The 26,397-nt window shown below is 42.3% G+C and overlaps 1 protein-coding gene across 6 annotated transcripts in view; it reads right to left on the minus strand.

Annotated features, from left to right (window-relative positions):
- ANK3 (ankyrin 3) overlaps positions 1–26,397 on the minus strand; it is a 339,725-nt gene that overhangs the window by 8,594 nt on the left and 304,734 nt on the right. For 3 of the 6 annotated variants that reach the window (XM_039719715.1, XM_039719714.1, XM_039719717.1), the window contains exons 38-43: positions 18,685–26,370; positions 17,972–18,046; positions 16,993–17,124; positions 15,848–15,991; positions 12,364–13,036; positions 10,123–10,501 (exon numbers count right to left, since the gene is read on the minus strand). In XM_039719715.1, coding sequence (XP_039575649.1) covers positions 10,123–10,501; positions 12,364–13,036; positions 15,848–15,991; positions 16,993–17,124; positions 17,972–18,046; positions 18,685–26,370 — 9,089 coding nt within the window. Of the gene's footprint in view, positions 1–6,406; positions 6,506–10,122; positions 10,502–12,363; positions 13,037–15,847; positions 15,992–16,992; positions 17,125–17,971; positions 18,047–18,684; positions 26,371–26,397 lie in introns of all 6 variants that reach the window. The other 3 variants (XM_039719719.1, XM_039719718.1, XM_039719720.1) reach the window with 3 other exon arrangements.

A 26,397-nucleotide genomic window follows, 5' to 3' on the forward strand; every position in this document is an offset into this window, starting at 1 on the left:
GAACTAGACGCACAGTTTCTTTCCATGGGTGGGTTCAGAGACTCCCCGGTGGGCTCCAACACAGTACCCCAAGGAGCAGGAGGGAACCCTGGCACAGACATGGAGCACAGAGGTATGGAAAGATTCCCTCTCATGAGCAGGGTCTCCAAAGCCACTACAATAAAACCATGAAAACCAGAAATAAAACAGCCATGGCCAGTAGCAAGGTCACCAGACTACTAGTGACACCAACACCACTTTCATGTGCTGGTTCTTTGACCCTTTACTGCAGCTTTGAGCAAGTGAACAACCTTAAAACAACCTAGCAAGAATTACTGTGTTCTGCTTCAAATGAAATGAAAAGTACTGCTGCACCGAAAGATGTCTCCTGGAAGAAAAAGCAGTTTTAAAGGTGTGGTGAACCTTGGGTTTTAATTAGCTACATGCTCCTTTAAGCACAATTTAAGGATAAATGCTGTAAATACTCAGCAGTCAGCGTGCATGAAATCCAGCTTTCACAATTCTCTTGCTGGTGGGTAGTTAAACAAATTGCAGGAGGGCTCACAACTGGCAGGAGGTAGATCTGATTTACTGACTTTTCTAATCCTATGCAGTTATCAAGATGGATGTTTGCTAGGGAAAAAAACAGTTTTAGTTGCAAGAGCTCAAACCAACACTGGGCTAGAATGGCACATTAGATGACCTTGTCAACAAAAGCTGTTTTTAAACACAAAGCTGGTGCATCTGCGTCACAGCTAGAGAATAAAATTCTTTCCACTGCATCATACTTATGTGGGCTTCATTTTACCCTTGACCAGTCAAAATCACTGTCACAATACCAAAAGCTTTAGAAAGACAGGGAGAAAAGTTAATACTGTGATTACTGGAAGCCCAGTTATATCCCTGGGACTAAAGCACACAAAGGCTGCAGCCTGCAAGCCTCAGCTCCAGAACATGCCAGGAAGCTTTGCAAAGCAGAGTGCTTTAATGTCACCCTGCTCGCTGGAGTGTAGTCCTGCCAAAACCAGCTGGTATCCTCTTCTCTGCTGCTCTCTAGGGCAGGAGAAGCAAAGAGCAGTTTCCTCAAAGTCTTCTGCCAGCTCCACTGATTTTGTTAACAGTTATTTGCAGATTATGGGTGTTCCCAGGGACCTTCAGATAAATGGAGTTATACAGTCAGTGCTGCAGTGCTGTGCCAAAGTTCACTGCAGATTTGTCAGAGCTCTGGTTTTCTTTCATGTTTGTTTTGTTACTACAGGGATAATAGTCCCTTTTATTCCTTCCATACATCTAGTGTTGTTGAAATAGCGAAGAAAAAAGGTGCAGCTGGATGCATCTTACTGACACGGATAAAAAGGAATTCAAAAGCAGGAGGAAATAAGCAAGATGGAAAGATCCTAAATATTTAATTTTGCCAAAGACCAGAGGCGATGCCGCAACGGGAACAGAAGCTGCACAGAGCGCTCAGACCTCTTCCCTCACTGGCCTAAGCCAGCATCAGGACATAATCCCTTCAGTCCCAAGATCACATTCTTGTAATGCATGAGCAGCAGCTGCGCCTCAGTCTCCTTGGGGTCTCGAGCCTCTGTGGCAGCAGCAGGAGAAACAAACATCTTTCATTAAGGTCATTTTCATTAGCAAGTTCTGCCTACTCAGGGAGACCTTGTTAATCAGATGCCACAACTCTCCGCCTGCGCCCATGCTGCGTCTGTAGTTGCTTGTTTGCAGATGTACTGCTGAAGCCACAGGAGGGGGAGAAAAACCCCAACAAAACAGGCAAGGCAAGGAGACCTGAGAGCAAACAGTGCTGCAAATGGGGCAGAGTGTATCCCACTGCTGGGAGCTGGTGCATGTGGCACGGAGGACACACCTCAGAACAGCACTTGAGGTCTGGGGTTTGATTTACTCTGCGTTATCTTACTGGGGCAGCTCCAACCCTCATGGGCAGGACAGGGAGAGGGCACTTACCTGCAGCTCCCCCAGCCAGACAGACTGCAGTGGAGACACTGTGCCCAGCTGAATACACAAAAGGAAATGCTTCCCATTTTCGTCACAAAGGGCACAGGCACTTAATTCTTATCACCTACAGGATGGCCACATTTTATTTTCCATAAATGTGCTTCCCCTGAATAGCAAGATCATGGAAGCTGCTGGCTCTAGCTTTGCCTAACTGCTGCTCAGGCCACTTCTCCCGTGCAGGCTGAACCAAAGCCTCCACGATCAGTAAAGGGGCATTTCATGGGAAAAAATGCAAAGAAAGGGACAAATCTTCAATAAAAATTGTCAAGAAACAGCAGAAGTACAAGATACTAAATTACCTCAGATTTGAATAACCACTGCTTAGAAATATATTTTATTTTCCATTACATTCTACCATAAACCTTTTGGCATGAATCTTACTCAAACAGCTTTAGCCAAAAACTTGTATCCATGAAAGATTTAACAACCTCTGAAAAAGCATGAAAAATTGGACACTGATTCCTGCCATGGCTGAATAACAGGAGCTTTGGATCAGGCTTTGAATGTCTGCATTGTGGCAAGCACTCTTATTTTCCCCTTGTGTGCTAATTGCTCACATTCCTGCACTACCATAACCCCATTTCTTTTGCAGCGCCCCATCCCATCAATCCACCATGTGAATACAAGAGGGGAAAGGAAGAAAAACAAAAACATCTGCACTACCTTGAGGTTAGAATAGGATCCTATTACATGTGGAAATGGGCATCAGTCCTTGCTTGTCTGGTTTTATGGGCTCAGCCCTCTGAAGTGCTAAATCCCATGGGAATGTGCTCTAGAGTACTGAGCACTTGACAGGACTCAGCTCTTGGACTGCTGGGAAAACACCTCTGTGGGAGAGGAAAGTCTTTCCCCATATTTGGAACAGGGCAGAGAATTAAGGTGGCAGTTAAGCGGAAGTAATGGTGTCAGCAAGACTGCAGAATGGCAAGGAGAGGAAAAACAAGTTGGGAAAGAAGAGCAAAGGTGATGAAGCAATTCAGCCCTGACTATACCTGTGGTGGCACATGGCAAAGCCTTTTTTTCCACAGGACTCAATTTATCCTCAAGGTTTTGGTGCCAGCAAATTTATGCCTGCTGGCTGTGTGAGTACCTCTGCTGCTTTAAATGCTAGGAAGAGCAATTAACATTAGGAAAAAATTCTTTACTGTGAGGGTGGTGAGAGACTGGCAGAGGTTGCCCAAAGAAGCTGTGGATGACCCATCTGTGGAATGTTCAAGGCCAGGCTGGATGGGGCTCTGAACACCCTGGTCCACTGGTGGGTGTCCCTGCCCATGGCACGGGGTTGGAACTGGACAATCTTTAATGTCCCTTCCAGCTGTGGTAAATAGGTATGATTTGTGCTGACAAAATTGAAACAGTAATCAATATCGGTACAGTAATTAATATTTGGAAATAATAAAACAGTTAAAGGTGTAATGCCAAAAAAGAAAGGGAGAGGAGGGGTTCTCCCCCCACCCCCATCTCCTGCAGATGTTCAGAACAGGAAGAAGCAAGAGATAACTATTACTAAATTTAGTTGGAACAGAGGAAAATTTGGTTGGACACCAAGGAAATGTTAATTATATGAGATTTATTGCTTTGATGCTAGAACATAATATTGGCTTATATTACATTAGCTTTGGCTTACATTATACCAGTTTGGTGCACATGTGTAATCCAAAAGGTGAATCAAAGGACATTGAGGAAGAGGAGAGGCCTTCATCAGGGATGACCCCCTAAAAGAATGGTGGAGCATGCGTGGTAAAGGTGATGATGACGGTGGAGATACAAGTGTGACAAATCAAAAATGGGAGGCGATGGTAATGACATACAGCACAAAAGAGGGAATTTTGGATTGGCAAGCTCCTACGTGAGGTGACGGGGGTCAAGCCCTGCCCTCCGTACCCCACATAGTTATTTTTGCTTATGTGCTATTATTAGAACCAAATTATTCCTTATTTTAACCAAATTATATTGTCAATATTTCAAGTGTATTCAATTTTATATATAGTAAGTTACTTAATTAAAATTGCTGCTACATTTAATTTTGTTTGGGGTTTTTTTTTTGAAGGGGTGATTGGGCAAATATAACACAACCCAAGCCATTTCTATGACCCTATTAATAAAGGCTACAGTAACACAGCTCCCACATTTGGTTCTGCTCAGTGGAGGCTCCAGGCACACCTCATTCCCTGCCCACTGCTGCTGGACATGAGCTGGCTGTGGGGCTGGGCACAGCACCCACTCTGCCAGGCATTGAAGGTGAGACCCTGCTGCTCCTGGTCGCTGCTGGGGGCCCTGCAGCAGCAGAGTCAGCTCTTTTCCCTCCGCAGCCTGCGAAAATTGCTCCAGGCCTCTACATCCTGAGAGCTCTTCCCTGATGGAGGAGCTCTACCTCAGCTGGTGCATACTCTCACTATAATTTCAGTTTACCCAAAGTGAACCTCTGCTCTCTGGAACATGCAGAAAAAAGGCCAGGTCCCTACCAATGTTAAATCTTGATTTTTCCATGTCCTACCACCATTTCATGAACTTCACATGATCAAAATGGTTGCTTCCACTCTCAAATTCTTTCTCTAAGAGGCCTGATGATTGTTGCTCTCAAACTTTCTCTTCTGTTTTGAGCTTGTCTTAAGATGAAGAGTGGGGAGATAAAAAAAGAAGCTATAAATGATCAGAAAATAACCAAAGAATCACATGTATTTTCTATTCAAGAGACAGGTACAGCTCCAATGCAGCTGGGATCAGACACGTTCCCAACAGCGCGGGTTCAGCCGCCTCCACTCGCCACGTATGCCCTTCCCACTGGGTCTGCACTAGCTGCAGATTCCAGCACTAAATATGCTGCTTTACCACGGCTCTGTTAAAAGTTCTACTCCAAATTATACCACCACGTTTAAAAACAATTTTCTGTGCCTTTCTCTAAACACAGGGGTTGTCAGAGCGAGAGCAAGAGAAAGCTGCCTTTGACACGCTTTCCTCTTTCCTACTCCAACACTTCCTGACTGCAAACCAGCGGACACCAAAATAGTTCAGGCATAAATTGGGTGGGGGCCCTTAGCCACAGGCCAACTGTGCAGCCTTTGAATCTGCAGCACACTTACACTCTGTGTGTTACCAGAGGCTCCTGCAGCACTGGAGGGGCCTGCCCTGTTTGAAAACAGAAACCACATTCCTAAGCCTGAGCTGTCGGGGCTTATCTGCAGAGGGAATGACTGAGGAAGGGTTATAGCCTGACAGGCCCTTCAGGAAGGCAGCAGGTTCTGCCTGGGGACATGGGGGATCAGACAAAACATTCATTTCTGCTGAGCTCAGTTTTGCCATTCCTGTCCTGAAGGAATTCATGGAGAAGGCAGCCAGAAAAGTCACCCTTCCTATTCCAAAAGCATCTGCACCTTGGACTCCTTGGCAGCTGTGCAGAGCAGCCTATCTGCCATCCACATTACACTAAAGGCGCAGTGCCTTTTGTGGTGTGCAGACTCCTCTACACAAAGCATGCAAGCAACAGTGATATAGATACGTGCAATTGAAATGTCACAATTTATTCCTAAAGTAACAATTACAGCTTAGGCAAACTGCACTAGTGCTGTAATAGCACTAAGGTGCCCTCCTGCTTTTTGTCAGGGCTTGACTGCATGATTTTCTAATAAGAATCTAATAAATCCTGTAAGTTACTGAGGAATTACATAATGGTTTATGCTAAAGACTTATTTTCTCATGCTGTATGCTGCAGGAAAATAATGTCATACTGTATGATCACACAAGAAATATTATAAGGGCAAATAAAATTACTTCAATGATTATACCATTGTTTTGTCAGTATATATAGAATACTGTGCTGTAAGTAAAGGCTATCTGTAAATAAATATACTAAATGGAGTCTACTGAAGGCAATGAAAGGACTTTTATTAACTTCAGTAGACTTAAAATCAGGATCATCTGCTGCAGTGAGAAAGTTTTCCAGAACACATTAAGTGCTTAGGACCACAAGTTTCAACCAGAGTATGTGCCTCATATATTCCTATATCCCACTCATATATTCCTGCAAATGTTTAACTTGTAACCCAGAATTTTTTGAAGACAACAGGAAAAAAAAAGGAAATATTGTTACTCATCTCTCTCAGTGGCTCATATTTGCTCTACAGGAGACCAACATGCTGCATCTAGCTGCAGCTTTTAAGATGCCATGCACAACAGTGGCAGTGAAGGACACAGCACTCCATGCAGCACAGTTTTTTTTCCAACAAAGAAACCCATAAATCTGTGTTAAAGCAAGGAAAGGCAACCTAGCACTGGGTTATCAATCCATACTGGCCATGGAAAGCACACTACCACAGGGGCTGCAGTATGCCAAAACTGACATTGTGACACAGCAGACCAAACCCACGTTCATGCCAACGTCACCTCAAGAAAGCAAATCACAAAGTACCTTCAGAATCAACCGCCGCCGGTAAACTCTCGTGGTAATTCTCTGCTCTTCACCTGAGCTTGAATCACTCTGATTCTCACTGTCACTGTCACTACATTCCTAATAAATGCAGTTTTAGTACATTTGAACAGCACGTTTGCAAGACAGAACATGCTGATCAGGACTAGGAGAAGAAAACAGAGGTTATCACGGACAGTGTTTTCCCTGTCCCTGCTGTGTACACAATGACTCGCAGTTTCTCTGCTGAAGTACATGATGGGAGGAGGCCTTTTTGCTCCTTGGCATGCTGTAACCTGATAATTACACCAGCCTTGGAATATCTCAGCAGCACTCAAGTCTCAGAAAATGCTATTTGGAATGCATCTGACCTGTGAAATTTCAAGATCTTACATAATGCTTTGAAATTTTATGTAAAAAACCCCATAACCTTGTCATAGCTTATTGATTTTTTTCCCCCTAAAAATTGTTCTTTCAAACAGGTTTTATTGTTTCACAAGGTATGGGAAGCGAATTTCCTAATAAAAAAAAATGAAGACAGACACACAGATTCAGAGGAGGACCTCCATACAGAACATTACAAAAAGGACTTCTGAAGAACTTCTCCATGTAAATGGCTTTCCTGCTCAGTATTTATCTGCTTTTTTACGTGGTAAAACTGCAGTGTGAAGCAGAATCATTCTGCATTTTTCCAAGGAGGAGCTGTTGGAGCTCAGCTGGATGGGCACAGCCCGGAGCTGGGCTCAGCCTGGCAGGTACTGCAGCTCCACACAGGTGTTACTCTGTCCTGGCACCCTCTGCCAGCCCCGGCGCTTTCCCCTCCAATACCCAAGGAGCTCAGCTTTGGGGCTGAGCAGCTGTGTGTGTGACAGATGTAGGACACAGACCCTCTTCCCATGATATTCAGCTGAACCAAGCCTTTCCTGAACAGAGAAATTTGAAAATTCCCTCAATGTTTTGCACAATGACAGCCCCAAACTGATTTTAAAATAATGGATATTGTGAACTGCATATCTATTTCTCTTTCTGAATCTGCCCAAGACGTCCTAAACAAGAAGCAATTCTCAGAAATTATGTGCAAAATAAGAGTGGGCATAGGTGGGTGGAGGAGAAAAAGAACTATATAACAAAAAGCATTTAGGGCAGGATGACAGAATTCATCTGCAGTCCTCTGGCACTAGTCAAATATAGATACAAAAAATTAAAAGCCAATTTTCTCCTGAAGAAGTAACAAGAAAGCAGAAGATTTCCAGAGGGCATGAAAGCTTTAGAGGAGGAGTTATTTTTAATAAACAGCTTTAAGTGGTTTATTTGTGATGGAGTTCTGACACTGAGAGTCACCTTGACCATGTGCTGGACATCATCCTCTTTGGAACAACAGAGCAACGGTGCTGTGTTCTTCTCATTTAAAAACATCACTGGATTCTGATGCTTGAACATTTGTAGAGAATTATATGACCTACACCATTACTGCAATGCTTTTGGAAATGTTTATGTGGACTTGGAAGGAGGCCAAGGATTTGTTTCATCCACGTCACCAGGCGTCAGACCAGTACCAGTCTGAGTTTCATCTCTTGGTGCAAACTCTGTGCCAAAACACTGCTGCAGCCCCTTCTCCTGCAGATGGGTGACTGTTGCTTCCTGGCTCTTTCCAAATGGGTCACAGATAAAAATATCTTACTTTGGCAAGTAGTTTTAGTTTGTTCCCACTTTCTCTCCACAGAAGTAAATCTGTTTCTTCCATACTTTTCTCTTTATGGAGCATTTCTGAAGAATGCCATGCAGAGAGACTGCAGTTGAAATTTTCTTTCTACTTTCATGATAACATGTGAAGTGTCTCACCATGAATTAGAGTGCACTAGTAATTAAACTTAGTGAATTCAAATTAGATTACAATGCATATTGAAGAAATATCAACAAGATAATAGAAGCAGTTCATGTCATTCTAACAGATGCTAGTTCCTTACCCATTCAGGCTTTGTGAGAGACCCACATTTTGAAATGACATTATTTTCTGATACCAGTTTATTCAAAGATCATGCCTATAAAAAGACTTGTTATTTAGTAAATAAGATTATCAGACTTTACCAATAAAGAAAAGCAGAGCAGAGAGCACGCCTAAGAAAAGCACTTGCTTATTCTTCTCAATCCAGATGGGATATCCAACAGTAAAGAGCACACAAAAGTGGGTGACAACTTCTCTTCCCACGGATCGGAATGCAGAGGGGGAAGTGCAGCATTCAGCACACCCTCAGCACATTACAGTGCATCTACACTCACTCCTGCATTTAATCAGAGCATGGCACCACAGACTGAGCTCTGCCCCAAAGCCTGCAAACACTGAGGAATCAGCCATCTGCCTTTAGCTGCCTTTGAGGAAGGCGAGGGCTTTCACATTTTTAAAGTATTCCAGTAATTAGCAAACATTAGGAAAGATCTTACTGTGTCACGAACTAATAACAAGATAATAACAATCATATGCTGCATAACTGCTGAAACTGATTATGTTACCAGCTAATAAAAGAACTCTTGGTTGTATAATCAAAAGAATAGCTTTAAACGAACTAATTTAAACCTGAATGATTTACTGCAGCCCACCACAGCCAACATTTTTATTGTGCTACAATAAAAGAAAATCTATATCATGTAGAAACCATTCTACTGAAATATCTTGCTTCCAAAAGTTATAATCTCTTCCTGTATTTTACCCAAGAAAAGACAATCTCAGGAGAGAGAGGAATGTAAAAGAAACTCTGCAATTCCCTTTTTCAGCCTGGTTCCCTGCTGGCCCTGAGGTTTATTCTGTGGCAATCCTCCCACTGCTGGGGTGTGAGGTTCATGCAGCTACTGGACTACAAGCCATTCTTTGAGTCAACTTTCCTTCTCAGCTTCTGGTAAATAAATAGAAGCAACTGAGAAAGCTATCAAAATCTTTATTTTCAGAAAGCAACTTATAACTGGAGTTCTGCAGTTAAGGATGTACGAGTCAAGCAAAGTAGAAAGGAAAGGGAGCCCCTTGGCAGCATTTTAAGGAGAAAGAATCACCACCTGGAAAAATGCTTTACACATTTAGAAATCTTTAGATTTGTCTTGGCTGGGTGGACTCTGAAGTTGGGATGAACAAGGCCATGAAGGAAACATATCACCCAAAATCAAATTTTCTGCAGTGTGAAAAAAAACACACATAGTTTTGGGGAAAAAGGAGCAAGATAGAGCCTGAAGGGTCCCTGTATTTCTCTGCTCCTATAATTTGCTTCAATGTCACAGGAAGAGTGGGAAACCAGTGGCAACACCTTAGTGGGAACAGATGGAGGACAGCTGAGCTGTTTGGCACTGTTTGCATAGGTGGTCTGTTAAGGCAGGGAAGGGGCTGTTCCCCAGCCACGTGGGACAGTGCTCCCAGAAGCTGCTGCAACCTCTTCCAGGGCTCAGGGCCAGGCAGGGAGGGGATTATGCAGCCCTTCTTGGCTCCCCTGCCTATCCTGACTCCACCCCATTCTATCCACAGCACAAATAAAAATTTCCAGTATTTTTCTCTACTTCATTTTTCTCAATTCAGTAATAAACTGAAAAGGCATAAAGCAGGATAAGAAAAAAAAAACCAAAAAAACCTAACCCTGTCACGAACAACACTGCAAGTTGCACAAAAAAATTTGTCAACCAATATGTCAAGCAACAGGGACTCCTCACACTGTTAATTATTACAGGACATACTGTACCTTCTGTTCAGACATTACTGCTCCCTCCTCCTCTTGGATGCCTGTTCTTGGCTTGCCATCCTCAGAAGTACTCCAGCCCATCTTCTTCACACTGACAGGCACAGATGTTTTGCTGCCTTCTGTTGTTGGCTTGCTGGTCTCTTCCAAAGATTTCTGATATGCTGTTGATGATAATGTTTGCTCATCAGTACCAGTTGAGATCTGGGACTTTGTTTTCAGGGCTTCTTTGTCACTGTGTTTTCCCACATCATTTAAAGCTTCCTGGATGTAGGATTTAGTTTTTGCCTCTGACGTGGACTCGGATAAGCTTCCATTTGTTTCTGGCTTCCCTGCTTCTCCTTTGCCATATGAGGTAACAGAATCCCGACATTGGTCCGAACTACAAGGAAAAGAGAAAGGAATAGACAGCTGTTCAGGGCTTAAATCACAGGCACAAGGGCAGAGAACCAAGCCTCTTACTGAGCCTTCAGCCTGAGCCCATACATTTCACACAGAGAACAGTAAAATTTTAGATTCCACTTGCAGACATCAATCTATTTAACAACCTTGTCTTCTGCATCATGGCATCATTTCAGAAGCAATGAAAATACGGTGGACACTGGAAACAAGACCAAATGTTTTATGTTAATCTCCTTCCATTTGGTGGAGGGAAGCAAAATGAGGGAAAAAAATAAACAAAACCTACCAATTCTCTTGTATAATCATGAGCTAAAGCCTCGAGGCACTTATTTTTAAACTATTCTCTAATCAAAGAGGTGATGAAAGTATCTGGTGCCATGCAATTACCAGTTATTTTTCCCCCAAAGTACAGTATCTGTACTCCAGATAGGTCTTGCCTTTTAAAAAATCTGCAAATAAGTCCTTAGATACTGCAGAGTCTCAATAGTATGCAGAGCCAAAGGCAAGGAAGGCTACTAAGAGATGGAAAGCTGACCAGAATTTTGTGTGAAATTACCTATGGAGAGGTTTCACCTGCACTTCTGATAAACAGTTTTCTTTTCCTTTGTATTTTCGCTCGCTTTCTGTTAAAAACCATGACTGTGTAATGCTGACATATGAAAATATGCCAGGTGTTTGCAGGCAAAACTCTTACATAAGACAGCAAAATTAATTCATCTAGCTAGAAATTGATATCTTCTTAAGGAAGCCCTTTTACTTCCAGAAGTGATCTATTTCACTAATTTAACACAGAATAAAATGCAGAATAACAACACTTGTTTAACAACAGGAACCATACTGGTAGCAGTTCAAGTGCTTTACAGTGCTGAAAGACAATGAATTTGCTGAAATCAATGACCAAATTCCCACTAGACTTGATGAGAAAGTATCTAATGCTACCTTGAACCTTAAAACATCCTGAGTCAAAGATGCAGAGGATGTAAACTGCTGGCAGACAAATGATCACTGTGCAGATAATCATTCTGTGCTGATTTATAGTCCTGCAGACCTGGCTCCTTCAATTGGTGATCACAGGAACCCCTTGCCCAGTGGGCACCAGTAGGGCTGAACAGCACAACACATCAATTCAATGCTGGAAAAGCTCGTACAAGAGAAATGCACTGAGGGCAAATATATAAAAAGCATCCCTCTCAGCAGGTCATTATGCCACAGATAAGTGGAGCTTTGGAGAGTGCAGCACATAGATCCCCTCTCCTTCCTTGCAGCCACTGCTGGGAGACACCACACAGGACTGGGAGGGTTTGGTACCACCATCCTTACCTTCTTATGCCTCATAACTCATATTTTGAAAAGTCTAGTAAATTAGTATGAGGCAATACGCTTGAAGCAAGTGTTATAAAAAGTGACAATTCACAAATTGGCTTATGGGAAAAGTAATATCTGAGGGAAGGCAAAGAGATGCAAATGGAAAGGACGACTGCTATAAAGGTGCTCAAAAATAAGACTGATGTAGTATCCTGGCTTCAGATAATGTTCTTGATTCCAGTGACATGTATGCACCACTGAGATGAACTGGAAATAGAAATGCACAAGATAAAGAACGTGAAAATAAGCACTACCTGCTAAAGAAAATATGAAATACTTCCCAAACGCCTATATCAAGAATGAAACCTGACAAATACACATTTTTAAAGGCAAATACATCTGAGGCCAAGTCAAGCTTTTTTTTAAAATGCATATACAAGCACACAGCGATGTTCTCAGAGAGAACAGCAGCCCGTGCAGTGCTGCTGGTGGCCGTGGGCAGCTGCTGACAGCACACTGCAGCCCAGGGGTGCTCACCTCTCGTCCAAGCGATCCAGCAGGCTGCCGCCTATCCTGCGCCCCGACGTCGGAGCCTCGGAGACGCTGGAGGAGTCAGGCTGCCAACCTGTAATTGAAGACATTTCGCGTTCTGCTTGTTGAACACCTTTAAGAATTGACCATACTCTTTCTTCCGTCATCTCCTCAGACTCAGCTCCTTCTTCCAGGTGAATGTCCTCAAACAGAGACTTAAATTTTTCTGCCGTCATCTCCTCATCAGTACCAGACTTTTCTCTCTCAGGCTGTTCAGTCCTCACTCCTCTTTTACTAGTCTCTTCACTCTGCCTTTGTTTAGCATCTTTGGATATCCCGCCATAACTACCAAGATACCGCGGAAAATCTTTAAGGTCCACTTCCTCCAACTGGCTCTCGCCTACGGAAATATCTTTAGGTGTTCCTTCTCTAGGCACTGAGAAATCAACTTTGCTGTCATCCAGGGAAGTGTCCTCTTCAGTCACCACTGGCGGTGCTGCTGCTGTACCATCTACGTGTCCCTGGGAGGTCACTAACACGTCACTCAGTCTACTGGGAGTTCTAAGGGGTGACTCTAGGCTAGAGGTGTCGCTAAGGAAATCGTCCTGGTGCAAAGGGCTGGGCGGCACGAAGCGCAACCCAGTGGGAGTTTCCAGTTCCACTTGGATGGAGGGATAACCTAAGGAAGACAGCACATTTGGACTGACTGGGATGAAACGTGGAGCAACAAATAAGCAAATGCCAAATGATTAATGGGTTACGTAAAGTATGAAACATATAAAGAGGTGCAGGTGTATAAGAACCAATGCAGTTCTGACAGATTTTGTTACTTTGTCCTAAAGAGATGGAACAAAGAATGAGTACTGCCAGTGAATGTTACAGTGAAGCCAGTACTTCTGACTATTTTTTAAATAGTCTGTAAGTTTTCAGCAATTGCTTGTGCAGCCATTTTAAACATTTTCAAGCTATTGATTGTCTTATGGGCATGCAGTAAATCAAATGTGGACAAGGGTGGTTGTCCCTTTACACACAAGACAATCTCTTGCAGTCATATTGTGTAAATCTTTATTTCCAAGTTTTTATTTATTTATTTTTTTAAATTTGGATGTTTAATGAACAGATTTTTAAAGACAGCAGTAGATCATAACATAGGACAGCCACTTTTTGGTCAGTAGGTATTCTTTCTAAAACAGGTCCACATTTTTAATATGCTTTTATATAAAAATACATAATACCAGAAATACAGTGTTACTAGCATATACCTCCAATTTAACCACAGAGTACAAGAATGGACTAGTTGAGGAATGAAGAACAGAAATGGATCCTAATGAGGATACTAAAAGATAGTAGATCTAAATACACAACAGGATAAAAAAACTAAAGTAAGGAAGTTAACAAGGGGATAAAAGAACAAACAAGGGAGAGCTATATGAATATTTCAGGTACAGTGAAGTTATTCGGGTGAGAGGACTGTGGTGAGTAAGGAGATCTTGGTGATCTTGAAGATTGAGGTGATCTTGGTGACATTGGTACAATCAGATACACTGATCAAATAAAGAGAAAAGAAAAATTGATGAAAACATTTAAAAGAAAAACATACAGAAGGATTAAACTGAATATACGCATAAAAAAAATGGCAACAAAACCTTAAGTTCGCATTCTGGCAAATGAGGTTGGGCAACCTAGGAAAGGAAAAAACACATGCTGTGGGGTTAACTGGACATTGTGCTGCCTGCCAGGGGAGGTGCATCAACAGGGCTTGGGGCTTTGTTTCCTGAACCAGCCGAGAGAAAGGCAAAGGAGGTCTGGTCTTGGTGAGGAAAGGAAGCTTGAGGAAGGTTCAGAGGAGAGGAGAGACACAAAGCAGCTGCAAAGAAGCGCTTTTTCATAAAAAACATTGATGCTACTATTAAAAGGCTCAAGCAACATTTCAAGAGCAATTTTCTTAAAATGTCAACAGAAAACTATTTCTGTAGTGCAATGATTCAATGACCAGCAATGCTGCTCAATAATGGAGGTACACTGAGCTCATATGCTCTGAAGGAAAAAAAAAAGTCTTACTAAAATACAGAGAAAGCCAAAACATAATTGAACAAATTACAAAAACCAAAAGAAATGCTACTTACAAAAAAATCTTATTTAAGGAGCTATTTATAACACAAGTCAATAAAATCAAAGTAATAATCCAGTGTCTGTTATTTAACATTTTAAACAAGAAAAATTCAACATTTAGCATCTTCAATATATGGATAAATAATAAGCACTTTCATGGAAATTTTGTTTTACAAGGAGAATTTCATTTTTGGTTTTAATCTGACACAAATTTAACCTGCACAGTTCTGCTTTCAGTTGATACAGCTTCCATGAGGAAATTATTACACAACTTTATCTACTAGCAGACTGAAAAAGATATTCACTCATGCACTAAAGAACCATTTTTCTTATTTTTCTACTGTAATTGGAGAAATGGTCCAAGCAAAAATCATAAAGCAATTGATGTTCACAGGTCTCAAAGAAGCTTGGTAGTAACTTGCACATTAATTTATTCCATGCAAATACTCTGCACTTTTCCCCCCTTGTTGTTCCTTTTTTTTTTTCCCTTTAAGATTTTTTACTACTACGTATCTAAACAAGAAGCCAAAGAACACACATATTTCCAGGTAAATTCTCAAGCATTAAATACCAAGTACATAAAAAATAGACATGGGCAAGCCTCAAAGGACAAGTGTTGCAGGAGAAAAGCTTGGTCTTGTGAGGTGACACCAAGGCTGGTGGGAACCACTGTTTACTCAGGCACACATCTGTGGCACTCTGCACTTGGTGTTTGAGATATTAATGTGCAAGCTGCCTATCCCCATACATGAAGGTGTACTAAGGAAGTGTGCTGATGATAGGAAACTGGGAGCAGCTGTGGACACCTCCAAGGCAGGGAGGGCTGGGCAATCAGCAGCCCTACAAGTTTAACAAAGGCAAGTGCTGGGCTCTGCACCTGGCATGGGGCAACCCTGGCTGTATGTACAGGCTGGGGAATGAGAGGCTGGAGCAGCCCCGTGGAAAGGGACCTGGGGGCCCTGGTGATGGGAAGCTGAACATGAGCCAGCAGGAAGCTGTGTCAGGGGAGGTTTAGGCTGGATATTGCGAAGATTTTCACCCAGAGGGTGGTGAGGCATGGGAACAAAGGAGTGGTCACAGCACCAAGCCTGCCAGAGTTCAAGATGTGTTTGGACAATGCTCTCAGGCACACGGTGTGATTCCTGGGGCTGTCCTGTGCAGGGCCAGGAGCTGGACTTGATGATCTTCACGGGTCCCATCCAACTGAGGATATTCTGTGATTCTATTGTATCATGCTTTAGGAGAGGAAAACCCCTTTACACATTTTAAATTATTGTTCCTGTAGAACTTACAATCTTTCTTTAAAGTTTAGTTTATACAACATTATTGGATTATTGGACATGTCACTGAATTAAATATGACTACAGAATTCAATTACCATCAATGGGATCATGAAATACGTTATTTTCATCTGCAAAACTTCTGGTGCCTGAAATATTTCCATAATCAAATATTGGTCCTTCCAACAGGGTCACGATATCTATTCGATTAATTTTTGTCAATACAGAAGTTAAGGCATCAGCTGAAAAAAAACCAAACAAACCACATCAGAAAAAGGTTCAGCATTGCAGATCTGCGTGATCATTTTTCTCAATTATATTCACACTGCATTACTTACAAATTGCAGTCATGTCCCAATGCCTTTGGTTCTAGCAAACCCTAGCATTTGTCTGAGCAGTCATTCAGCTGCCTACTTATTCAAGATACACATCTATTAAGAGTCTACACTTTCTCCAGGTATAATTATATTACAACACAAAAGGCACAAAGAATAAGGTCAGATAGTTCTTTAAGAACATATTTACTTACTACTGATACAAAATATCCTTTTACTGGAGTGTAAAGGGAGAGTAAAAAATCCTTATACCATTCTGTTTTGAGGAAGAATAGGCGGTCATGCAGGTAATAATGCATATAAGGCTATTCATGAAATCTCATTTACAATAATCCTGTTGTGAGAGCACAGTAATACTGGAAATCACTTCTACAGTGAAAGAGATCAAAGGAGACTCAAATGGTGTGTGGGAGTTTGTGGCTCAGAGAAGGGTAACAAGCACCATTCACCCCTCAAAAAAATCAACCCCTCTCTTTCAGTTTGAGCAATTCAAGTGAAATGTACAGATAAATCCAGAATCATCAGCACAGAATCAGGGTCTCCATCATGTCTCACAGGAAGAAGTTCAGTCTTTTCCTATGACCTGCAATACTGTGAGACTACCTACGTTTTCCAGGCAGTCATTTCCATGTTCTATATTCCTTGCTATTGGAAAATTTTCCCTATTATTTTCTTTACTGGAGCTCAAGTTCATTACCTGTCCCATCAATTATAGATGTGGAGAACAGATAATTTCCTTCTGCATATATAATGAATAAATATGACATATTTCTGACTCCTGGTAAAAATGTAACTGAAACTTGTTTTTTCATTGATGGTTTGTGAAGGACATTGATGTTTTCTTCAACTTGGCAATAGATGAAATGAGCTATAACTTATAAACAACAAAAGTAACTACTTGAACTTACTTGTAGCATTTTTCCCATCTCTGGTAACCCATTTTTTTAATAACATGAAGCTTTGAGCAATAAGAGAATTTGGGTTTTCTACTCGGATTTGATTTATTTCATCCACAGAAAAATTCAGTTCTCTTGCCAGTTCTATAAAGACAAAAAAAGCAAGCGAGAAAAGAAAACAAACCCAAAAACACCAAAGAAAGCACAAATCCCTCAGTTGTCTTGTCAAGCTTATAAAAACTAACTTTCATAGGTCACAGAGACATCAACAAAACTCCCTGACACAAACTTTACAGATAACAATGAATATGGCATTATATCCTCACACTTTAATTTCCTAAGACATCATTCTGAATTTCAATTACCTCTGGGAGCGAGTATCACACTTCTACTCAGTAAGCCACTCAAACATGATGAAAAAGCCCTCCCTGGAGATTGCCTCATCGCTGCTAATTGATAAACTCCGTTAATTTCCTCTGATTGTTATTCCCCTGGGAGCACCCTGTGCAGCTCAGCACTGGTGCTGTCGTCACCTGAGCCCTGGCAGAGCTGGCTGCAGCTGTGAGGCCAGGAAGGGCAGCTCTGCCCACCAACACAGGGGGACACAGGTGGGCAGAGCCTCCAGCAGTGACTTGCCTGGCTGCTGGGCTCCCTGCAACCAGGGCTTGGGGAAAACTGCAATCCAGGGACAGCAAATACCCCAGGAGCAGTCCTGAGCCCAGGCAGGTAGAGCCTCCCAGCTCCTTGGGAGAGCATTCTGAGAGGAAAGCCATTTAGCTATTCTCTCTGCCTTTCTCTCTGATCTACTGAAAGATCAAGGAATAATTTCCTGTTAGGCATCTTTGCCCAGCAATACATTGCATGTTTTGGGAAGCTGGCCTGGCTGTGAATTTGGGAGAGCCTGATGCAGTCTTGCTGCGTCTTTTGGTAAAAGAATATCTAAAAATGCAATAGCATAAACTGATTTCAATATTAAAGCAGAAAAACTTACCTGTCCAGCTAAGTCCTAGGTGATCAGCTACAATTGCCATCCTTATATCTGTCCGTTCACATGGACTCTGTGGACCTGTGATTTACAATTTCTCAATTAAAAAGGTTTTGCACAGAAAACCACAATACCGGATAATAGTTTATTATAAAGAATAGCTTTAATTGACTAAGTTGACAGTGCTTATATTGTTTACTAGAATGGTTGTGTGACCTAATAACCTACAAAACAAAATTTTTTCACAGCTTTTAGATTTTCACCTGTGTAAAGCCAAAATGTAAAACTACATGATGTCGTGTAATGAAACCAAACATGCTGACAATCTAGCTGTCAAGACTTAGACAAGTTGTTCAATTACTGGTGAAAACCACCAAGGCCAGATTATCATCTATTTTCTCTACTTTGACAGAACAAATACACTGTCACAAAAGACATCTTTCAATTTCTGAGTTACATCAATTTCTGAGTTACATGAATGTCTTTGGCATGCTTCACTAGCTTTCTACAGTACAGAATTTGTTTGAAGGAAGAAAAAAGAGAATAAGACAGCACATACAGATGACAATGACAGAATGAAAACTACAGTTAAGTCACTCCACAGGCAATCACAACAGTTCATGCACTAGGATCAACAAGTTGAAAGTTTTACAAACTAGGCTTGATCTCCACGAGGTGAGCCATGAGAGCTCCAGAAACCTGACTGCCTTCATTCTCACCAGTCCTCTTACTCCTCCTCCTCTCACTGTCGGCCTTTTCAATCTTTGATTTTATAGATGCTGCCTCTGTTCTCATGTCTCTAGCAGACTTCGGTGTAATGGAAGGCAGGTAAACTTGAGTAGCTTCTGATAAGGATGTGTTCCTTGATGTACTGTCTTCTTCATCATCAGAGACCTCTGACTGCATCTTTTTCTCTTCATCAGAAAGACGATCCACAAGCTTTAATGTCTCACCACTAATTCCCTTAAAATATTCAATAGAATGTTTACATACCTCCCTAAGCTGGTTTTTCTTTACTTTAACTGTTGTCATGGTGACGGAGGTAGATCTTACCTTTACTGGTAATTTAGAAGGAAGTTGTTTTGGTTTTTCTTTCTCTACCTGCTCTTGTTTTGGCAGGGCTGGAGTTCTTTTAGCTAGATTACTCCTATGTGTGTTTTTTACAGGAATCCTAGACCTTGCTTCTATACAGGGAGAAGAATTATTTTGTTTTGCTTTGTCAGGCTTACTAGCCTCTTTCGCTTTACTCCCTGTATTGCTTTGGAGATTATTTTGGGAAAAGACTTGTTTTACTGAGCTGGCCTTTACAGGAAGCTTTGATTTTCCTCTAGCTCCTACCAACTCTGTTGACTTTTGCTGCTCTCCGTGTGGCTTTTGCTTATCTCTTACTCTGTGTCCTTGTGTTGTCCCTGTACCTTTTCCTGAAGTGCTTTTCGCTTGATTAGCTTTCTGGAGGGAACATTTCGGTTCCAAATGTTCTTTTAGCACTACATTAAAGGTAATATCATCTGTGGGGACAGCAGATGAATCCAAATTGTTGTTGTTATTAAAATTATCTTTTGGAAAATCAGTGTTTTCTGTTTGCCTACAGCTCGTCTGGCTAGAAGCTGAACTCGCAATCACTGCTACAGTTTCATTTTCTAATCCCTCACCACTTGGCATCACAGCTTCTATCTTATCTGTCACTTCGCCAGGGCCATCTTTCTTCAGAGTCATGGTGGAAGCAGAAATTCCCATTTTAATTGGTGTGCGCAATTTGGGATCAACTTTGGAAGCGTTTACTGCTGCCGATGATTTCTCCAGTGAGTTACTACCAAGTGTTTGCTCCATGCAATCTCCACTGGCCTGGGTGCCGGGCTTATTTTCAACTGCTGTTGTTTCTATTGGTATCTCTAGGTTTGTTTCTACAGTGCTGTCCCCTGCCTGTGGCTGTGTGATGGCAGTGACTGTACTTTTATCCCCTTCCCCCTTGTCCCCTGACTTCCCTTCAGAAGTATGCTCACCAATCTGAAAAAATTGGAGTCTTTCTTCAACAAAATCCCTCTTGCTCATGTCAATTGCACCACTGCGAGTCATCTCAAACATCTTCCCCTCATGAAATGGGAAGGGGTTGGGCTCGCTAGTTGGCGTACTCTCATCTGTTGGAGTTCTGGCTGGTGTTGTGTCAGGTGTTGTTGCTTGAGATCTGTCTTCCACTGCCAGACCAAATGGCTTAGCCTCATCATCCCTTGATTTAGTCTCAAACACTTCATCGTCACCTCGGTTATTCGACCACGGGTCAAAATCTAGACTCTTGGTGGCCACAGTTTTGAAAGGTGTTGCGAATTCTTCGTCTACTTTGTAACTGAAATACGAGTCAGGAAATACAGTCCTGTCAGGGTGTCTGCCTTCCAAAGAGAAAAACTGTGCCCCTGACTTCTTATCGCTCTTATCTCCAGCTTTGTCCGAAGATGGACCTTTTGAAGGTGTCTTGTCTTCTTCAGGGCCTACCTTGCCTTCCTCCTCAATGACTTCAAGCTTACTCTGGCTAAAGCAGCGATCAGTCTGCTTTAGAATGCCTTCTGTAGTCCATACGTCCTTTTTGGTTTCAACTGCCGGACCTGCAAGTTTAGAATCACTCTCAGTTAAACCATCATCTTCATCTTGCAAATCATAACCGTCAAGAGAGTCAATCTCTGTCGCATCGGTATCATGGGAGAATTCTGCAGTGGTTGCTATGGAACACTCTGTGACAGACTGGTCATTGTTACTCCCATTTTGCACTACATCATTCTGGGGTGAATCAAGCCCAGTGTCAAACTCATTGGGTTTCCCAGAAGTGGGATGTCCTAACTCTTTCTGTTTCTCAATCTTTTCAGGGGCCTTGGGTTTTGAGGTCTCTTTCTGGTCATCTTCCAGCTCTTTCAGTTTGAATGTATACTTTTTAAGTGGAACAGGTTGATAGAGGGATTCATCATCACTGGAGTCACTGACATCTGCTCCCGGTGGCACAGGAGAAGGTGGCTGTACTCTGATGACAGGTTCAGCCAGCTGGCACTTGTCATGTTCATCCTGCAAGTTCACTTCAGTCATCTCCATTTCACTCTCAGTGGAATAATGAGGCTTCTTTTCTGATTCGCCTTGATCTGCATCCAGTGGTGGAGGAGGAGGGAATTCAATATAGGCAACCCTGTTACCTTTGGGTCTTTTGTTAGAGTCCTTATTTATAAGATTAGGTAATGTTTTGTCAATCTGTGGTTCCTCAACCTCTGCCTGTTTCACAGAGGTTGACTTAGCCTCTGCCTCCTCCTCTGACTCCTCAGACACCTCAGGTATAGGGCTGGGCTTGCCTGGGATATAAGCTATTAGTGAGTCAGGTGTTTTAGATGTAAACTCGTAACTCACTTCCTCTGAACTCGGTGTTTCTGGTGTTAAGGGGCTTTTACCAGAGCTGTCTATAAAGGACACTTGTTCTAGCGTGTCATCTTCTGGACTACCTTGTGGAGAGGGAGGTTGTTTTTGCTGCCTAGCTGTGTAAAATGTCCCCCTCGTCTCTTGTACTGTCTTACTTTCCTGACTGACAATTTTTTTAATACTGCCTTGTTGCACCTCTTTCTCATATTGCTTTCCTACTTGAACAAAACTGACATAAACAGGTAAGGTCTTAATTTCTTTTACTCCCTCAGTGCTCACTAGCGGTGCAACTTTATTCAAATAATCACTGGCACCGGGGTCAGCTATGTCACTTGAAGGAAATTCCTTTCCTGGGCTACATTCTAAAGAATCTGGTGATTTGCTAGGGGATAGCTCTGTTTCCTCAGCAGGAGGACTTAGACCTATTGAGCTCTGCTGCTTGGTAACTTTTCTGATTTCTGAATGCTTTATTTTTTCATCTTCCACATAATCAATCTGTCTTTCAACTTTCTCCTGAATCACAGCTGATTGGGATACTTTAGCTGAAAGTTCATAGACACCATCAAGCATGGCTCTCTTCTCCTCAACAATTCTGACTGGAATATGGGACACAGCAATTTCTTCTTTCCTTTTGGATATTTTATCAGCCACTTCACCATTACGTTCCCCCTCCCTGACAACAAATTCTCTGTATAAAACCCTTTTTGAGGGGGATTTTACAGTCAGTTCCTTCACTTCTTCTGAATGGATTCCATTTGAGGCCACTTTGTGCTCTGTCACAGTGATAAATTCACTTTTTTGGTCAGTTTTAGATTCAGCATGATCAACATGGTTTTCTTTTACTGTATCTGGAACCAGCACATGTGAAAGCTTTTCCTTCTGTGTTTTATGGTTAGAAGTTCCAGGACTTTCCCACGTCCTATAGATTTTTTTGTCCCAGTGTCCCTTCGTTGTTGAGTCTGAGCCATACGCCAGGTCTTTTGCCCGTGGTTCTGAAATGCATTCTTGCACGCCTTTCCTCATCTCAGCTCTTTGTGTGTCCGAAGCACGAGAGTCTTCCACAGCTTTCCCTTTACCTGGAACAAGGTCTTCCTGTATTTTCACCTCTTTCTGTAAAGCTGTGCTCCCATCAATGACCTCTATTTGCTTTGCATGTTTCTCTCTTGAATAGGACTGATACACTGGTAACTTACTTTCTTGCAATTTTTTTACCGGAATTTTGGACTGACCATCCAGCTTTTTTTCTTCTTGAGTTACGTCCTTACTTCTGGGACTTATACCTTGCTCAAATTTAAGCCTAATGGAACTGAGCTTTGATTGCTTCAGCTGAAACCCAGTCTCAGGCACTCCAGTCTGCTGAGCACTTCCTTTGTGTTCCATAGTTCGTTTAGAGTCCTCTGCAGGTTGCACATATATCCTTTTTTCGGGACTGCTGGGCAAACTGGATGCTTTCCTCTCATCCACCTTGGGAAAGCACTTCCCATCCTGTGCATACTGCTTCACCTTACTCCATTCATCCCCAGATGATGGCAATTCAGAGAGCAGAACTTTCTCGGGGCTGCTGCTGGCAGAGCTCTGGCTAGAATGTATTTCCTTGCCATTTTTTTTATGCTGCTTTTTCTCTGGAGACTGTAGCTCATCATTCAATTTCTCTGTTTTATCCCGAAAAAACTGGGATACTTCAGTCAGTTTTTCTTCTGCCTCTTTAACAGTCCTGTCCACCCTGTCTTCATATATCAACTTTTCTCTACCTCTGTCTAATCTGTCCTCAGTAAAGCGCATCCACATTGCATGTTTGTGACTACTAACATCTCCAGTGTAGTGTAACACTGTCACTTTATCAAAATGATCCTCCTTAGACATTTTACCTACACCATTTTCAGATACATCTTTATAGATTTTGGAGAGAATCTCTTTTTTGGGGGCAGTAGCTACTTTTTCTCTGCATCGTTTATCAGTCCCCTGTAACTCTGCACTAAGGGGTAGAGCATGGTCAGTAACTGACTCCTCAGTATCAGAATGAGACACATCTAGCTTTTCTGAAAGAAGCATTTTCTCAGCAAACCTGTAAGACTCCCCTCTTAGTTCTGACAACTCATCATCATGGTATTCTATTGAGTGCTGACTCAAAAGCTTCAGTGTTTTGTAAGAGTCATCAGACATGAGTTGAGCAGAACTAGGGCGACTGTCTTCTTCCTGGGACACGGGAGTGTTAACTCTAGAGGATTCCAGATAAGAAGGAAGTGACTCTTCGGCCGTGAGCTCCTCTTCTTCTTGCTGACCTTGTTCGTCTGAACAAGGAAAAGCATCATGTTTTTCCAACTCTTTTAAGTTAATATCTCCCCGAGGTAAGTCTTTCTGATATACATACATTTCTTTTTCTGGATGCTTTTTTGTTTCTCTAATAATGACTTCAGTAGGTTCAGCCTGATTACCTTGTTCAATATGGACCTCTATTATTCGCTCCAGTTTGGGTTTCATTTTGCTGTCCTTCTCTGCATGTTGTGGTGAAGTTTCAGCAGACTTGCTAACATCGGACGTTACTGATGATTTATGTTCAAACAGACCTGCCAGTTCTTTGGAAGGGTCACGTCCAGACTGAAAGGCTTTCATTATGTCATGAACAGACATTGTTTCCTCAATTCTTTCAGAGGTACTTTCTGTGCATGGAGGTTTATGATAAACCATCCTAGTCGTGGTAGTGATATGAGTTTCTTCTTTTACTCGGACACCTTTACTAAGGACGCACTTATGGTCATCCTCTTCACTGCCACTGGCTTTCATTTGAAAAGCTTTAACCTTCTCTTTAATGGACCCAGAAGGTTTTTGCTCCAGCTCCATAAATGTAGGGGAAGGTTTTGAGGCTGGTAGCTCCTCTGCCTTCTGCTCTGGAATATCTTCTGAAGACGGTTCATAGCTGCGGATGACATGAACTACTTCAGTTCTTGTTTCTGTAATGACAGGAGGGATGGGCACATCATGGAAAAGTGGTTTTGGCCCTGTGCTTTCAGCACTTTGTGGGGCAGAAGGTGTCTTTTCACTCCTCGTTTCAAAGCCACTGTCAGACAAGGGACTTTTATCTTGATCATGTTGAGAAAAGTCATCTGGAGACTCTAAAATAGTGTCTGTTCCAAAAAAGGAGTCTGCAATTTTACATAACTCCTTTTCCGATGTTGAAGGCCTCATGGAGGCTGGAGGCATTTTAAGTTTATGTTCCTGCAAAGCGATGGCTGGTTTTAAAATGCGCTTTTGTCTCTCTTCACCTTCTTTTTTCCCCTCTTCAAACTTGTACTTTATGTTTGTTAATGAACTGCTACCGATATCATTTGCTAAGTAATCAATAACTTTTGACAAGCTATAATCCTTTTCCGACATGGTTTTAGTTTTAATTTGGACCTTCTCTGGAACAGATATAGGAGGGCTTGTCAAAGCTTGCTGTCTCGCTTCATCAATCTCCTCTGTACTGAACTCTACCCAGTCATCCTCAGACAGGTGTCCTTGATCACTTTTGGGTACTTTAGCCGACCCTTTACTTTCTAAACACACATCCTTTTTCAGAATCTCACTAACTTTTACTAAGTCCTCTTTTACTTTCTCAACAATTTTAAAGGGCTCTTCATCATCAATTCTACCCTCTTTTGGTATGTCAGGTTGGAACGGCTTGTCCTCTGCAACATCTGTCTGCAATATTGCAGTCATTCTTATCAGATCCTCTTTCATTTCAGCAACATCTTTCAGTATCTCCTGACTGGAGGATAAGGAAGATGGTGTGGACAATTTGAGAGCAGAGGGTGCTAAAAACAAGGATGATTTTATTGGAGATGAAGTTCGAGTAAAGGTAGGCTGCGTGCGCGCCTCTGTAGTCAATGTTTTAATAGGTGACAGTAGCGCAGCGGCTGATTTTGTAAGCGAAGACGACTCTGGGAGCTTCTTTAATGCTGGTTCAGACAAAACATTGACTACAGAATATACTGGCACTGTTATTGTTGATGAAGTTACTGATGAGGTAGTTGCAGATATTGACCCAAGGGCTGTGTACAAAGCACCTGCAGGAGGAGTTCTCATTGACTGGAAAGCTGATGGTGCTGAAGACACAAATGACCTGAGTGGAGAAAATGGCATTGTTGTAGCTGTTGAAAACACTCTCTCAGCCGTGTCAGCAACTGCGTTAGCAGCACAAGTTGCAGAATGTGCAGCTGCAGAGATCTTGTCTTGAAAAACACCTGCAGCTTTGGATCCATTTATTAAGTTGGCAGAAGATGGGTATTTCAGAGGTGACACAGACCCATTGAGCAATGGTACATCTGTGTGCCCAGCTACATGTTTTGCTGGCGACGAGAGAGACGAGGCCATCATGACTTTAGTGGATGAAACGGCATCAACTGCTGACTTAGCAGGTGACACCACTGACTTTAGAGGGGACGATAAAAGTGAAGATGCTGATGTGATGACCGATTTAAGTGGCAAGCTTGAAGAGTACATGTTAATGTTGGATTTGGGGGATGCTGGAGGCGTCATGGTTATGGATGATCTCTCCAAGAGAGATCCTGCTGTAGTCACTGGAGATGTCCGAGAGGGGAATGTGGTAGTGGAGGCCAGCCCTTTGAGGCTGGCAGCTTCTGTGACTGCGGGAGCTCTGATGAAAGAGCCTGAAGTAACCTGCATGCTGTAGGGAGGCTGCGAGACCACAGTTTTTATTGGCGAAGAGATTGTCCGAAAGGATCTAATCGGAGATGCTACATCACTAACAGATTTAACTGAAGACGTGGTAGAAGCTCCTAACGTGGATTTGATTGGAGAAGTAGAAGAAACAGACCATATTGATTTTAATGGGGAAGCTGTAGGAGTGTTAGAGGAAGAGCTTGATAAGGAAGTGAAGCCTGATTTGGTTTGCCCAGGCACTGTAATTGGAGCTGTTGTCCATGACTGATATGGCCGTGTTGAAAAGAATGGCTTGTATGAGTAAGTAGCAGGTAGGGATCTTGTTGCTCCTGCACTCCGTTCAACTGTTTCTTAAATTGTTAAATTAAAATCAAACG

This window comes from Passer montanus, unplaced genomic scaffold (assembly GCF_014805655.1).
Source record: "Passer montanus isolate IOZ18808 unplaced genomic scaffold, ASM1480565v1 scaffold42, whole genome shotgun sequence".
Classification (NCBI taxonomy): Eukaryota; Metazoa; Chordata; class Aves; order Passeriformes; family Passeridae; genus Passer; species Passer montanus.